Source organism: Grampus griseus, assembly GCF_964374135.1.
Source record: "Grampus griseus genome assembly, chromosome: 1".
Taxonomy (NCBI): domain Eukaryota; kingdom Metazoa; phylum Chordata; class Mammalia; order Artiodactyla; family Delphinidae; genus Grampus; species Grampus griseus.
In genome coordinates, this window is record NC_139017.1 from 50,313,231 (window position 1) to 50,328,452 (window position 15,222).

General features: G+C 43.2%; 1 protein-coding gene across 3 annotated transcripts in view; it reads left to right on the plus strand.

Annotated features, from left to right (window-relative positions):
* The window catches only part of MPZL1 (myelin protein zero like 1), a 62,226-nt gene extending 48,086 nt beyond the window's left edge, over positions 1 to 14,140 (plus strand). For 2 of the 3 annotated variants that reach the window (XR_014296726.1, XR_014296727.1), the window contains 2 exons: positions 959 to 1,061; positions 11,331 to 11,361. Coding sequence is in view for 1 of the 3 variants with exons in the window: in XM_082654184.1 (XP_082510310.1) it covers positions 959 to 1,061; positions 11,331 to 11,432 (205 nt within the window). In the remaining 2 variants the exon portion in view is untranslated. Of the gene's footprint in view, positions 1 to 958; positions 1,062 to 11,330 lie in introns of all 3 variants that reach the window. The other variant, XM_082654184.1, reaches the window with a different exon arrangement.
* The last annotated feature ends 1,082 nt before the right edge of the window (positions 14,141 to 15,222 follow it).

Consider the following 15,222-nt stretch of genomic DNA (forward strand, 5'->3'; position numbering starts at 1 on the left):
GTGTGTGTTTTAGTTTTTTTTATACTTGAACTGTAGTATTACTGAGTTAGACTCTTTGTGTTACAATACTCAAACCATTTTGGTTTGTGGCATATAGCCTCCCGGTTCAGAGAAGGCACAGTTTGCAGAATGCTTTGTACGCTTTGGTCTTAGTAACGACACTTTAAATGTGATTCTCTCCACACTCCTAAGATTTTTTAAAAGTACGTTATAAGGGATTGAAGCTCTGCTGAAGACACATCCCATTAGGGAATCCCTAATGAGCTACCTCCTGGCATTCACTTTCCCTGGTTTATTTATGAGATAGGGCTTGCTGTTGAAGACCCCGACGCCCCTGAAAAAGTTCAGGCCGTGTGATGTGGCATTCCACAGTTTCTTATCATCCATGACTTCCTGAATTTTCTTGGGTTTGGTTGCGGAATTGATGGGGAAACAAACTTATGGGGACCTAGGGGATGGAAGGAATGAGATAAGCCAAGGCTATGAGCCTGGATCAGTGTCTGTCATTTTGGAAGCACATTCAGAAGAGGTTTGCCTTTGATGATCACAAAAGCGAATTGCTATCAAGAAGGTATAGCTTGCTCCTTTAAACCTGTATCCCAAAGGAGGATTTATGGTAGGGAAAAAAGCCAAAGAAGCAAAAGGATAAATGTACATTGTAGCCAGAATCCCATCCAGCAGATATCATTGTTATAAACTGGGGCAAAGAGATTGCACCACATTGGATTCTTGTACCTCCCCTGGAGTAGCTTCACTGACTTGGAAGAATTAGTGTCAGGGATAAAAAAATAGTTTCAAGATACGTGATTGTTTTGATACTCATTGTTTTGTTGAGTTTTGTTTTTATACATCTTCTACTTCATTTTGTCATCACTTGCATTTCTATATTTTTTGTTTCCATTTATTTTAATTCCTTTTTTTTTTTTTTTTTACATTCTCCAAATTGCCAACTCATCAGCTGCAATACATCAGAGAATGTGTCACCGGTTAAGCAGGCTCCACGGAAGTCCCCCTCCGACACAGAGGGTCTAGTAAAGAGCCTACCTTCTGGATCTCACCAGGTAATGGCTGATTGCAGTTCCGCCCACCATGCCATGCTCTGCAGTTTGGTGCTGTGTCACTCTGTGGGGTGTGGGAAAGAACACTGAGCTGTGAGAAACGGACAGAAAGAGAGAGAGCAAGAGAAACAGAGGGGAACGTAAGGGCTGGTTTCGGAGGACCACAAGAAGGTATGTAGGGAAGAATCTGACTTGAGTAAAGGTTTCCACCAAACCACCACTAACAGATTGGCCCAAGCAAAATTAGGAAATGACTTTGTCAGATGTAAATACTTCTTCCTTCGTTGCTCAAAGAAATAAAGCTAGTGAACTAGATTCTATACTGAGGTGTTCTATAAGCCATGGAATTCACAGGAAAAAGTTGATTTTAGTGTTGGTAATAGAACAGAAAAATTATTTTGTATGAATTCTTTAGGAGAAATTGAAAGTAAACATTTATCTGAATAATTAGTAGGCTCGATGAACAAGGAAAGGCTTTAGTTTCTGCTTCTTGTAGAAAGTACAGAGAAGAAATAACTTTCATTTGGAATTCAGCAGGAATCTGGCATTGAGGTTAATATTGTGTTTTGGCCATGCTGGCGTAACTATAAATGGCAGAAATTCCAGAGCTTAGTACCAATTCTGGTCTTCTGGGGTAGAAAGCATTAGAAGGAATGTGGCCAGTTATAACTTTGCTCTGAGGAGGCGGGATTGAGGCTGTAGCGGGGCGGGTGGATTTAAGAGGAAGTAAAGGATAACAGTGTTTTGTGGAAGAAGTATTCCACAGTCTTAGTTCACAGTTGTCCTACGTGGTGAGGAAACTGAGGCATTGCGATGTTAAATTACTAAAAGCACAGACCCAGTTAGCAACAGAATTGGGGCGAGAACCTAGATTTCTAGGCATTGTCCTTCACAACATCAGGCTCCTTACTTGTTCCTAATCTGTCTGTCCATCTCTCTCATTCTGTTTGTCTCTCCGACTGTCTCTCTCGGATTATGTAGGATACCTCAGTTCACTAATTTGGATTGTGAATGGGAATAGGGTTGTGAATAAAGGCGTTAGAGTTACAGGTAGGCATGATACCTAAAGAAGCCTTGGAAACTTTTTCTTCTGTCCTTGAAATGCCATGGGCGTTGTTCTCCTGTTGAAAACAGACTGGGAGGGAAAAAAAAAAAGAAACAATGGACTTTGGACACTGGAAAACAGGTTGTGCAGCACCATGATTCCTAAGAGAAGGGAAACAAGTAAGGAGAGCCCTGTGATCGTCCCAGCTTACTCCTCAAGGCATTTTCCAGGCTGCAGTGCTGAGGGGAAAACAGAAACAGCTCACCTGTCTCACTGAATTGAGGAGGCGGACATCAGAGTTTGAGGAGGCCTCCTTAATCTTCTTGAGAAAGGATGCACAGCAGATACAAATTTTGAGGCTTTGTATGGTAGGCAGAATAATGACCTCCAAAAGATGCCCACATCCTAATCCCTGGAACCTATGGGATATGTTACCTTACCTGTCAAAAGGGACTTTGCAGCTGTGATTACAGATCTTGAGATGGGGAGATTTTCCTGGATTATCCATGTGGGCCGAATGTAATCATAAGGGTTCTTTTTTTTTGCGGTACGCAGGCCTCTCACTGCTGCGGCCTCTCCCGCTGCGGAGCACAGGCTCAGCGGCCATGGCTCACGGGCCCAGCCGCTCCGCGGCATGTGGGATCTTCCCGGACCGGGGCACGAACCCGCGTCCCCTGCATCGGCAGGCGGACTCTCAACCACTGCGCCACCAGGGAAGCCCCATAAAGGTTCTTATAAGAGGAAGGCAGGAGGGTGAGAGCCAGAGATTTGAAGATGCTATTCTACTGGCTTTGAAGATGAAGGAAGGGGTCACAAGCCAAGGAATGCAGGCAGCTTCCATAAGCTGGAAAAAGCAAGGAAGCAGATTCTCCCTAGAGCCCCTAGAAGGAATGCAGCCCTGCTGATGCCTTGATTTAGCCCAGTGAATCACATTTCAGACTTTTGACCTCCAAAACTGTAAGATAATACGTTTGTTTTTAGCAGGTCTAAAATTGTTTTTATTCTCCTCCCTCAAGCTTGACTGATCATCTGGTTGGGTAGGATTCCAGGTTGGAAATCATTTTCCTACAGCATATTGAGGCATTGCTGATTTTTGTAGCTTCCAATGCTAAGAAGTTGATACAGTTCTGATTCCTCCTCCTTCGGGTGGGACCAGTTTTATACCCCTTCTCTTAGAATCTTCTTTATCCCTCATGCTCTGAAATTTTATAAAATTGTGGGCCTTTTTTGTTCATTGTACTGGCTACTCAGTGGGCTTTTTCAGTCTGAAAACTCTGCCCTTCAGTTTTAGGGTATTGTCTTCCATTATTCTTTGGAAAATTTCCTCCTTCCATTTTCTATCCTCTCTTTTGGAAATTCCTGTTAGCAGTTAGATCATCTAGAGCAGTCCTTTCGTTTTCTTAATTTTTTCCGTTTTGCAGTTTCTTCTAGAAAATTTCTGTAACTTTATCTTCCAACTTTTATTAAATATTTAATTTCTGCTATCTTTTTATTAATTTTCAAGAGCCATTGCTTATTCTGGTTCTGATAACCCGTACTTTTCATGGATGCATTGTCTTATCTCTCTGAGCATATCATTTTTTCTTGTTTCATGATTTTTAAACAATGTTTTCTTCTGTTACTAGATTTTGCTGTTTCTTTTGAATTCCCTTTTTTCTTTTATAATTTTTGTCTGTCACGTTAAAAGCTTTCCTCAAATGCCCAGCGATCCTTGGTTATCTGTTTGTATTGAAGGCACTCAGATCTGATCACGAGCTCTAAGCAGAGACAGAGCTTACTGGGTAGTAGGCTTCACTGTTTGTATAAAGTGCTGGCTGGCTTTCACTGGGGGACCCCTAAGTATCAGTTGCTAAGGTCTTTTCTCTTGGGTTAGTCGATTTCTCCAGAAAGAAATCCTCTGATTCCATGCTTGGGAATGGAGCAGAGGAAGGAGAGAGGAGGGCTCCCTGTTCAGTAAGTGGATTTGCCCGCCCTGTTTTCAGCACCAAGACCCTACCCTGCAGTGACTGCTGTCCCTGAGTCAGAGATGGGCTCAGCTCTCCTGTGAGTAAACCCCCAGGGTTCTGCCCTGGCCTGACTCTGCGGCATTTTCTGGAGGCTAGTGAGAAGCAGTTCAAGCACTGTGTCAATCTATATGATCATTTTTCAGCATTTGCAGTATGACACCAGGTCAGCTTTGAGAGGAAACCCGCAGCATGCCTCACGGTTGATTCCTAGGTTATTTCCTTTGCGCTCAGTACAGGCCCCTGAAGGCCTCTTCTCTAACATGTTGCAAATCAGGGTTTCTGTTCAGTGACACGTCCCTGGAGCACCCTTTGTCTTACTTGGTTATTTTTCATCAAGTCGTACTGTACCTTTTATTTTACAGTTACACAACTTGTTAAAGACATTTTCTGCCTTACCTGTTTCTGGGACTTATAAAGCCTTTGTTGGTCCACACAAGGCTTGGAAGTGGACTGCGTGATTCCCCTGGAGACTTAGCTTCCAATTTTTGTTTTATTTCGGTTTGCATTCAATGGTCAACTTGGAACAGGGGCTGCTATCCTGGGGTTAAAACGTTTGCTTCAGATACTCCACAAAATTCCTAAGCGCTCCAGGGCCTTAGGTGACGCTGGCGTGTGCTCTTACTTGCCATCACACGCCGTCTTCAGTATGTGTATCAGAAACACCTCTGTGTCAGAGCACCGGAGGTGTTTGTGGAAGTTGTTCTTACCAGGATCCTTTTGATCTACTCCATCTTCAGTTGTTCAAACCGAGGCAGAAAAGGTTCCACGGTTTAGGAAAAACTGGCTTGACCTGATATGTTCATCTTATTAGGTAACTTATGAGATTAAGTACTTTTTGTAAGTTGCGCACAAGCAAAGGTAGCAATTGTTTTGAAAATTCAGTCATTCCATTGCACGTTCTCTTTGATCACTTCCACACATCTGAGTGCTCAGCATACTTACAGCGTAAACTGGACGTGGGAAATGCAGGCATGAGTATCACCCAGTCCCTGCCCTCCAGAACCTCAGAGTCTCCTGGGTTGTTCAGGTCATTTTCAGGCTTTTCTATGATATGGAGAATTTTTTAATGTAAATATCCTGACAAAACAGCCTTGAGGAAATCTTCATATTTAGATAGACATCTTAGTGTTTTAAGGGTTAGTGATGTGTTACAAACTAGTATTGACGCTGGGGTCCAGCTCATCGTGTTAACTTGTGGGGCATTATTTAACTTCAACATCTGTTCCCTTATCTTTGAAATGATGGGTTGGGGCAAGTTGATCTTTAAGCCCCTTCTCATTTTTCCATTGCTAATTGTAAGAGTCCATGGTACACGGTGCCTTATAAGGAGAGGTTTAGGCAGTTGCTGCCCACATATTGCAATCAGATCTGTGAAATGGGTGCATGGTAGGGATGTTTGCAAACTACCCCTTGGGACTTTCTTCCAAGGGTTCTATCATGACATGCTCCCTGATTATCAGAACCTTCCATTTTCTACCTGCAGGCATCATCTGAGAGTCTAATAGCGTTAGTCATTACTATTTGGATGAATCAATAACTCAAAGTTATTTTATCAGAAGAGAAAGAATACTAGTGCTCCAGGAAGGAAATTTACAAAAGATGAAACATAATAGTCAGGCAGGGCATTAAGTGCACTATATTACTCATCTGTCTTTGGCCACTATTTTTGCTATAATTGGAAGACTAGTAACAGAAGACTTGACTAAAAGTACCTTTAACAGTAGGAAGTTTATTAACTCACAAGAGGCCCAGCAATGTCATTAAGACTCAGGTTCTTTCCATTTTATTCCTTCCTCCTCTGCATATTGTCTTTGTTCTCAGGCTCCTTCCCTCAGCCTCAGAATGGCTGCCGTGGTTTCAGGCAGCTCATGAAAAAAGGCACCTGAGCTGAATTCCTAGCGCTGAATCTCCTCCCAGGTGGCTTTTATTATGGAGGAAAATCTTTACCTGGGGCTCCCCAGCAAACTTTTCCTAGTCCCCTTGGCAGAGTGGGTCACACGCTGATGCCCCTTCCAGTCATCTGCAGGGGGACAGATAGGCTTCACCCCTGGGGGCAGGGGAGAGTGGGGTCGTTTACCTGAGCGGAGGAAAGGTGCACACCAGAACCGAATTAGGGCTCTTCCCGCAAACAGAGAGGGAGGTTGAGTTGGGCAGGGTGTTAGGTAGGCGCTACCTAGAGTCTGGAGTATTCTGGCATTAGGGAAAAGATAAGTACAAATCTTTCTTTGTAACGCTTAGCTTTGAAGGACATGGGTTTCAAATAATTTTTGTGAATATATCTTATGAACAGTTGGTTTTCTAGATCCTTTTCTGGAAATGGTTAATGCTTTGTATACAAAAGGCAAGCGGGAATTCCCTGGCGGTCCAGTGGTTAGGACGCCATGCCTCCAGTGCAGGGGATATGGGTTTGATCCCTGGTTGGGGAACTAAGATCTCGCATACCGTGTGGTACAGTCAGAAAAAAGGGGGGGGGCAAGTATTTATGGAGGACAGCGAGGGAACAGTTATGTATTTGTCAACTATAGTCTATAGATATGTGATGTCTCCAGAAGTACAGCATGTGCATTCGTTCATTTAGTCCTCACAACAGCCCTACGAGGCAGGTTCTTTTACTGTCCCTATTTTACACGTGAAGAAACTGAGGCTTAGTTAGGTTGAGTCACTTGCTCAAGGTCAGTAGTTAGTGGCTGAGCTGGTATTAGACCCCGATCTGTGTGTGGCTCTAAGGCATGTATTTGTTCTACCCTGCCTGTCCAGTTCTTTTCAACTTCCTTTTGATAATCAGTTTCATTTATCTCAAAGAATGTCACAAGACACATCTGTTTCACATCTATATTTGGTGATGTGAAATAAATACTGAAAATGTGTTTTGTGAGCAATCAATGAGCATGTAGTAAAAACAGATGTTCTCTCTTAGTGATACTTGTGCTAGCTTGTCAGGTGTGAGTCCCCTAATGCCTGAAGGACCAGATTCAGATTCTAAAGGGCTACAGAGACCATGGAAAGTGTACTTCAGGACATAATAGCTTCTGAGAAATTAATATCTGTTCAGAGATAGGTCTCCTTGCTCTTCCATAACCCTCTTTTCCTGGACCCTCTTCCCACACCTTCACCAGTATGTTTTTATATTGGGATAAATTTCATGCAAGTAGAATTCAGGGGTAATTTCATCTCTAACTGAAACTAAAAGAATAGACCTAGGTCAAGCAATTAGTCTCTTGAAACATTTTCAGTAGTAAAGACTATTTGTATAATAAGTAGTTGGGGAAAATATATATGTACAGAGCAATTTTTCACTTGGTTATGGTAATTCTTTGTGACAACGCCAAAAAAAATGGAGGATGAGGGAAAGTGAGTGAGTGTCAAGATGTACAGTAAAAACAACTCTATTAAGGGACTTCCCTGGTGGTGCAGTGGTTAAGAATCCGCCTGCCAATGCTGGGGACACGGGTTCGAGCCCTGGTCTGGGAAGATCCCACATTCCGTGGAGCAACTAAGCCCGTGTGCCACAACTACTGAGCCTGTGTTCTAGAGCCTGTGAGCCACAACTACTGAAGCCCATGCACCTAGAGCCCGTGCTCAGCAACAAGAGAAGCCACAGCAACGAGAAGCCCACGCACCGCAATGAAGAGTAACCTCCGCTCGCCGCAACTAGAGAAAGCCTGCGCACAGCAACAGACTCAATGCAGACAAAAAAAAAACAGCTCGGTTTAATGTAGGTGTTATCGTTGATATTGTTTTAACTCTAGAACACCCCAAAGTAAATATCTTAGCGATGGCAGGTACATTTCCAAGTTGATCTTGGTTCACTGACCCCTCCTGAAGTCCTCAGTGGTCTTCTTGGCCCTCAAAGTGTTAAAGTCCTGAGGCACGTCCCACAGAGACCCAGGGTACCTACAGCTGCCAAGTCAACCTCGGAACCCAACTTTAGAGAGCTGTGTTAGATGGAGCTAGATTGATCAGCAGATTCCTGAGCTCCAATTCTGGTGAGGATTCCTTTAGATCCATTCTTTCATCCACCCCTTCATCCAGCACCTACAGTCTGCCAAAGACTGTTCTAGGCATTTAACAAAGCCCCTGACCTGAGGGCCTTATTACATTCTAAGGGGGAAAGGGAGTGAGGACATTAGATAGTGGGAAGCAATTTGAAGAAACTAAATCCATCAGTAGGAAGAAGTTCCTTTTATCCCTCAGTGTTTTCTCAGTTACTTTCAGCAAATCGTTGCGTTCTCTTGCCATGAAGGACAGTACTCACATGAAAGGACAGTCTCACATGAAGGACAGTCTCACATGAAAGACCTTACTGGTGTTTTAACATTTACTGACCAATTCAGAGATTATTCTGTTATTTTTCTTTGTTGCTTTCTCTGTGCTCTGTCTTTTCCACTCGCACAGTTTATCAGTTATCTATTACTATGTAACAAACCACTTTAAAAGATAGTGGCTTAGAACCACCACCAGTTATTTGGCTCCCACTTCTGTGGGTTGGTTGGGCAGGTCTTCTGGTCTAGGGCAGTTCAGCTGACCTCTGCTGGCTCGCTCGTGCATCTGCAGTTGGCTGGACAGCCGGCAGGGGTCTCACTCATAGGCTGACAATTGGCAGGCAGTTGGCAGGCCAGAGAGACACAGGACAACTGGGCTGTGTGTCTCCCATCAGCCAGCAGTAGCTTGGGCTTCTTCACATGGTGGTGGTGGCTCTGTGGGTTCCAAGATCAAGGAGACAGTGGAAGCTGCAAGGCCTGTTGAGGTCTAGGTATGGAACTTACACATGTTACTTCTGCCACATTCTGTGGATCAAAGCAAGTGATAAGACCAGCCCAGATTCAAGGGGTTAAGAAGCAGGTTCTGACTCTTGGTGGGAGGAGCTGCAGCATTATATTGTAAGGGTGTAGATGCAACACGGGAAAGAATTTGTAACCATCTATCACACGGTGTAAACTCCTTCCCCCATGAATACAACCCTAAGCCTCCTAATGGATGAGGTCTTATTGTCTAGGAAGTTACATAATTTAATTTCAGGATCTGTTCTGTTGGAAATGGCTGTTACCAAGGATCCATTAACTTACTAGAAAACACTTTTTTCATTGTTTTCCTGGAAGTAGAAAATAGTTAACTTTAACTTTTTATTTTGTAGAATCACATTTAACTTGCCGCTTTTTGAGATGAATATAGAGGGTTTCAGTTTGATTCAGTATTAACAGCGTGATCTGTTGTGTTACCCGTGACAGGAATGAGAGTATCACACACTGACTAAAGACAAACACACTGACTTTGACTGCTTGATTTACTTGACTGGTGACCTCGGTATATTTTCAAGTATATTTGTATAACAATATGTTCATGAGAATAATGATTAATATGTACTGAGTGCTGCCAGACGCCGCTTAAGTTATTTGTGGATATCATCTCATTTAATTCTCACAACCATCTTAAGACATATAATACTATTGTTAGTGCCATTTCAGAGATAAAGAAACTAATGCTTGGGGGTTTTAAAATACGCCTTCTGTAGAAGTTGGGGGGCCTGAACTCCACAGGATCCCACGTTACACACTAAAGGATGCAGGTTGTGGGACTCCTAGATGGGAGTGAGGATGTTTGTTTTTTTTTCCATTTTTTTCTTCTTTTTATTAGTAGACTTTATTTCTTAGAGCAGTGTTAGGTTTATAGAAAAATCTAACAAAGTAAAGAGAGGTCCTATGTATTCCTTCCTCTCCAAAGTTTCCCTGATTATTAACAACTTGCATTGTTGTGGTACATTTGTTACAGTTGATGAATTAATATAGAAAACATTAGTATTAACTAAAGTCTGTGGTTTATGTTAAGGTTCACTCTTTGTGTTGTACATTTCTATGGGTTTCACCAAATGCATATGTCACGTATCCACTATTACAGATTCATACAGAACAGTTTCAAGGATGTTTATTTTAAACCACATACTTTGGCTCCTGAGCTTATGATTTCAAAGTTGAAAGCTTGAGCACAGTAGTAGACTATTCAAAGAGAGAATCCCTGGATTGGGAGAGAAGTCGACTTTGGGTTATATTAACTTTTCTTTACCCGTAAAACAGGCCTATTTTGTTGTTGCTGTTTACAATTCTGGAATCTCTGGGTTGGAAGGGACTTTAAGGGCTGTGAAGCACAGCCACCTGTCTGATATTTGAACCTTCGGCCTTCCCTCCTTCCCCAAGAGTCAGAGGACTCGCTCTGGCCCAGGCAACTTTGCCTCGCTGTCCCGGGTGGGACCCTGACAGCTCTCTTCCTTACTGCCGAGGGTGAGAAGAGGACCTCTTCTACTTTAGTCCATTTAGGGCTTTTCCGTATAGCTCTGCAGATTGTGGCTTTGGGGGTTACTTTAAATTTTAAAACAGGAAAAATGGTTACCTGATCTTAGATATCAAAGAAGCAATATTTTTATTGGTTATGGTAAGATTAGACTAACAGAATTATAGTATAAGTAGGTACGTGGAAGAATATTTGAAGTTTTTTTAAAGTACCTGTTTGTATAAAGTGACCAGTTCGAATTGATTGTATTTTCGAGTAGCACTGAATACGTTGGTTTCTTGTATCATTCTGAAAGTCATGATTTCAGTGGGTCTCGGGTTGACAGAAGTGCCCATGTTTGTCCTTGAGACTCCCAATTACAAGAGTTGAGGAATTCTGTGATAGGTATTAAGATAAGGGTAACTCCTGGGAAGGAATATTATATTGTTATAGAAATTTTAAAACAGATACAAAAGTAGACAGAACAATGTAATAAATCTCTGTGTACCAGCTTGAACAATTACCAAGTATACCCAATCTTGTTTTTTTTTGCGGTACGCGGGCCTCTCACTGTTGTGGCCTCTCCCGTTGCGGAGCACAGGCTCCGGACGCGCAGGCTCAGTGGCCATGGCTCACGGGCCCAGCCGCTCCACGGCATGTGGGATCTTCCTGGACCGGGGCACGAACCCGTGTCCCCTGCATCGGCAGACGGACTCTTAACCACTGCGCCACCAGGGAAGCCCCCCAATCTTGTTTTAAAGTCAATCCCAGGAAAAAAATAAAGTCAGTCCTGGACATACGGTTCCTAAGAAGGAACATATGTACCTGAAGACATTCAAAAGAGGGAACTCTTCGCTCTGGAACCTTAACAATATTCCCTTTAATCATTGCTTCTGTCCCTGCACCTAATGGGGCCACCAGTTTTTCCAAACCTCTAATTCGACTTCTCTTCTCCAGGGCCCAGTCATATATGCGCAGCTAGACCACTCTGGCGGACATCACAGCGACAAGATTAACAAGTCAGAGTCTGTGGTGTACGCGGACATCCGGAAAAATTGAGAAGACCCCAGTCATATCATAAGCAAGAAACAAATCCAAACTGGACTCTCGTGCAGAAAGTGTAGCTCATAACCATGTGTGGCCTTGGAAACCTGGACACGGACAAGCACATGTTTATTCATAGAGGGAGAAAAAGAAGTGTATAAAGAATATGTATAAATATTCTATTTAATCTTCCTGATGCGAGGAGCCACTATTGCATGATGAAGAGATGGTATGATTCTACGTATACGTAAATCGTCTGTTTTTGTACTTCCCTTCAGGGTCATTTACAGTTGAGAAAATTCAGACACATTCCTATCACCGTCATTTAGATGTGGTTTGCCTTAATGGAGATGGTAGCAGATCTTTTAGTATTCTAATAGACATGGCCTTTTCATGTAAGGGCTTAACCCGCCTTCGCGTTTATTGTACTTGGAGAGTGGAGATGCTATGATGGAAGCATGTTCAGGGTGGCCTTTAGCCCAGGGTGTACCACCTGTTTGGTGGTTGTTTTTAGAAAGCATCCATTTGCTATGCCACTCGGAGACAGCGTGAGAGATTTTGTTGCTATTTTGCTCTCTAAAATACAGGGCAGTTTTTAGCTTTCAGTGTTGTGTAGACTATAACGTCACACCCTGTAAGCATATTGTCTCAATTTGTGGATTCATCATAGCAAGATTAGCAAAGGATCAGTGCCGGAAGTCACTTCCTTCCAGGTACTTTTAGATCAATACCATAATCAATATATAATTGAAGTAGAGAACCCAGGCCTGGCTTGAGGAGTACTGTACCATTGGGAGAGCAAAAGTGTGTTACATTCTTTGCTGAAGTCCTTCGTACTTGTAATAAGAGTCCCCATACACCTGAAGGAGCTGAGTTTCATTTCCTTTTAAGTAGGCAGAAATGGAATAATGAGACTGCCAGTCTCCAGTATCGCAGAGTGCTTTCTAGAGAATCTTCTATATGAAGCTTCAGTCATGCTTCCAGCAGGGGCAGCATCAGTCATGGCTTCTGTAATAGATTCATGACGCCTCCGAGGCCTTTGAGGCTAAAAAGGGTCTAGAGTTTTAAAATCAGCAAACAAGGTTAGTACTTCTACGTTGGGAATCTCTTCTGTTTCTGGTTTTTTGTTCTTTTGATAAACAGTGAGATGAGGAGAAATCTAGACAATTTGGGCATCCTTCTCAATTTATTTTCTCCCATTGACCACCGCCCCCAACACCCCATCTCAAACCTATGTGTTTTTTTAACTCAGACTGAAAAGCATGGTGAAAATCATTAAACACTTATATTGTCATTCCCCCATTTTCTGGATTTTTTTTTTTAAATAATTTTTTTCGTTTAAAATTGAAAGCCCACAGTTAGAGGAAGAATACTGACAATAGGGTCCCAGGATGTGTTCAGGTAAGTAGGGATGACAGGTAATGTCAGTTTTTCTCTCATTTACTTTGAGGACCCCTAAGAGCTGCCATCTCCCCCCACCCCGCCCCATCTTGTCATCTTTGTGAGGGAGTTTGAAGGCTGAGTTTTAAGGAAACAAAGAAGGATTTAGATTTAAAGGTGTGCACGAAGTGGTTACATAGAGAAAGGGTGTGTGAGCTACAAAACGAACTCTGCCCCATACGTGTGGTCTTTTATTTGCTGAGGGACTATTTGTTGTTATTCACATGATGCTCCAACTTACATTCCGTTGATATGTACGTGAGCGGGGAGCGGGCTGCGTCATCACACATACCGGCCATCTCCGAAGCTGGTGCGTCTGGCGTGTGTTGCGGCGTGGGAAGAAAACCTGCCGGCTCTGCTGCGTCTGCCTGTTCTGTGCTCACAGGTCCCGCGCAGGACACAGGGACGCGGAGCGCTCTACCCGAGACAGTTCTGCAAAGTGGTCAACTTTGCCTTGCGCCCTGGGGCTTCTCTGCCTCCACGGTGAAAACTCCAGGAACCTTTAGGAGACATTTTTGTGTGTTGGGAAGGCGGGGGTTGGTGTTGGGATGTCACCCTTCAGGCTGATGCCAGGATGACGATACTCTTGGTGAGCCCTCCCACTGTGAGAATTGTACAGCCATCCGGGACTTCAGGGGGAAAGAAGACAGGTTGTGGTGAGACCAAGTGTGTGCACTGATATGTGTAACTTCCTTACCGTCGTTTTTGGCAGAGGAAGGGGGATCCTCCTTAACCTTTCGCAGAGGTCCAGTGAATCTACTATACGTACTTCCTCACACCTCCTGATAGCAAGAGCCCTGATTTCTCTGCATGTTTGTGAAGCTGCCACCCAGAGCACCAGCCCTCACTTTCGCTAACCACAGCCGTGGGCCTTCCCTCCCCTGCCTCCCCGTGGCCTCCTCTGCGGGGCAAGGGTGGTCAGCTGCCAGCTTCTTACTCTGGGTCTGTGACTGATTTGTCTGAGAGAAGCCGCTGACACCGGGGTGGAGCACCTCAGTGTTGGGGCTTTTTCCAAACCTCCTCACACCAACTCCTGTGGATCTTTTGACCCTTTCTCCTGTGTCCCAGCATCCTCGTCCCTGGACACAGATGACAACAGCAGGGTTGCTTCCAAATGGCAGGGCTGTCCTTTCCATGTCTGATTATTGGCAGAATGAGACCTCTTAAAACTACACATGATTTTTCTAAGGGGGCACCTAAAGGATTACTTGAGATTAAAATTTCAATCTATCTGTAGTTTTTCAATGGAAATGTATTCAGCTAGGTAAAAAAAAAAAAAAAACATCAAGTTCATTAATTTTTCTTTTTCAATTGTTGTATTTTTGTGAATATTTTAATACATCTTTTTCAATTACTGGACTGTGTTGTGTGCTCATTTTTAATCAAGTGAAGAAGATATCAAAGCCCTTTCTTTAATTTACCCTGCTCCAGCCACACAGGCTTCTCATTCTTCAGAAACACCACACTTGTGCCTGCCTCACGTCCTTTGCTCCTGCCGTTCCCTCGGCCTGGAACACACATTCTGCACATTTGTATGGTTTGCTCCCTCACTTCCTTTAAGTGTCTACCCACATGTCACCTTCTCAGAGAGACCTTCCGTGATATGTGAAAGAGCAACTTCACCCATCCCTGGCTCTTCCTAAACCCCTTAACCTGGCTCTTTTTTCTCCCTGTCGAACTATATATGTGCTTGTCTGTTTTCCCTACTAGAACATAAGCACTGAGACGCCAGACCTGTGCTGTTTTGTTCACTGATCCATCTTTAGAACAGTGCCTGGCAATTAGCAGTTGTTCAATAAATGTTGACTAGATGGCCGATGGATAGGTGGATTTATCTGTCAGCAAATCTATATTTGAGAACTATTCTATGTCAGGCACTGTGCTAAGCATAAGGAAGACACAGCTCCTCAAGGAGTTTGCCACACTAGAAGTGAGAGAAGGTGGCATAACCGTGATAATAGCTACTAAGTACTTGCTGTGTGCCAGACACTTTGCATTTCTTATTCTGTAAAGCGCTATGAGTTAATGCTAGTTGTACTAATCTTAAACCCACTTTTAGAAAGACAGTGTCAGTAAATCACAGCAGTATTTTTTTGGATATGTCTTCTAGAGTAGTAGAAACAAAAAATAAACATATGGGACCTAATTAAACTTATAAGCTTTTGCACAAGAAAGGAAACCATAAACAAAACAAAAAGACCACCTACAGAATGGGAGAAAGTAATTGCAAACAATGCGACTGACGAGGACTTAATTTCCAAAATATATAAACAGCTCATTCAGCTCAATATCAAAAAACAAACCAATCAAAAAATGGGCAGAAGACATAAATAGACATTTCTCCAAAGAAGACATACAGATGTCT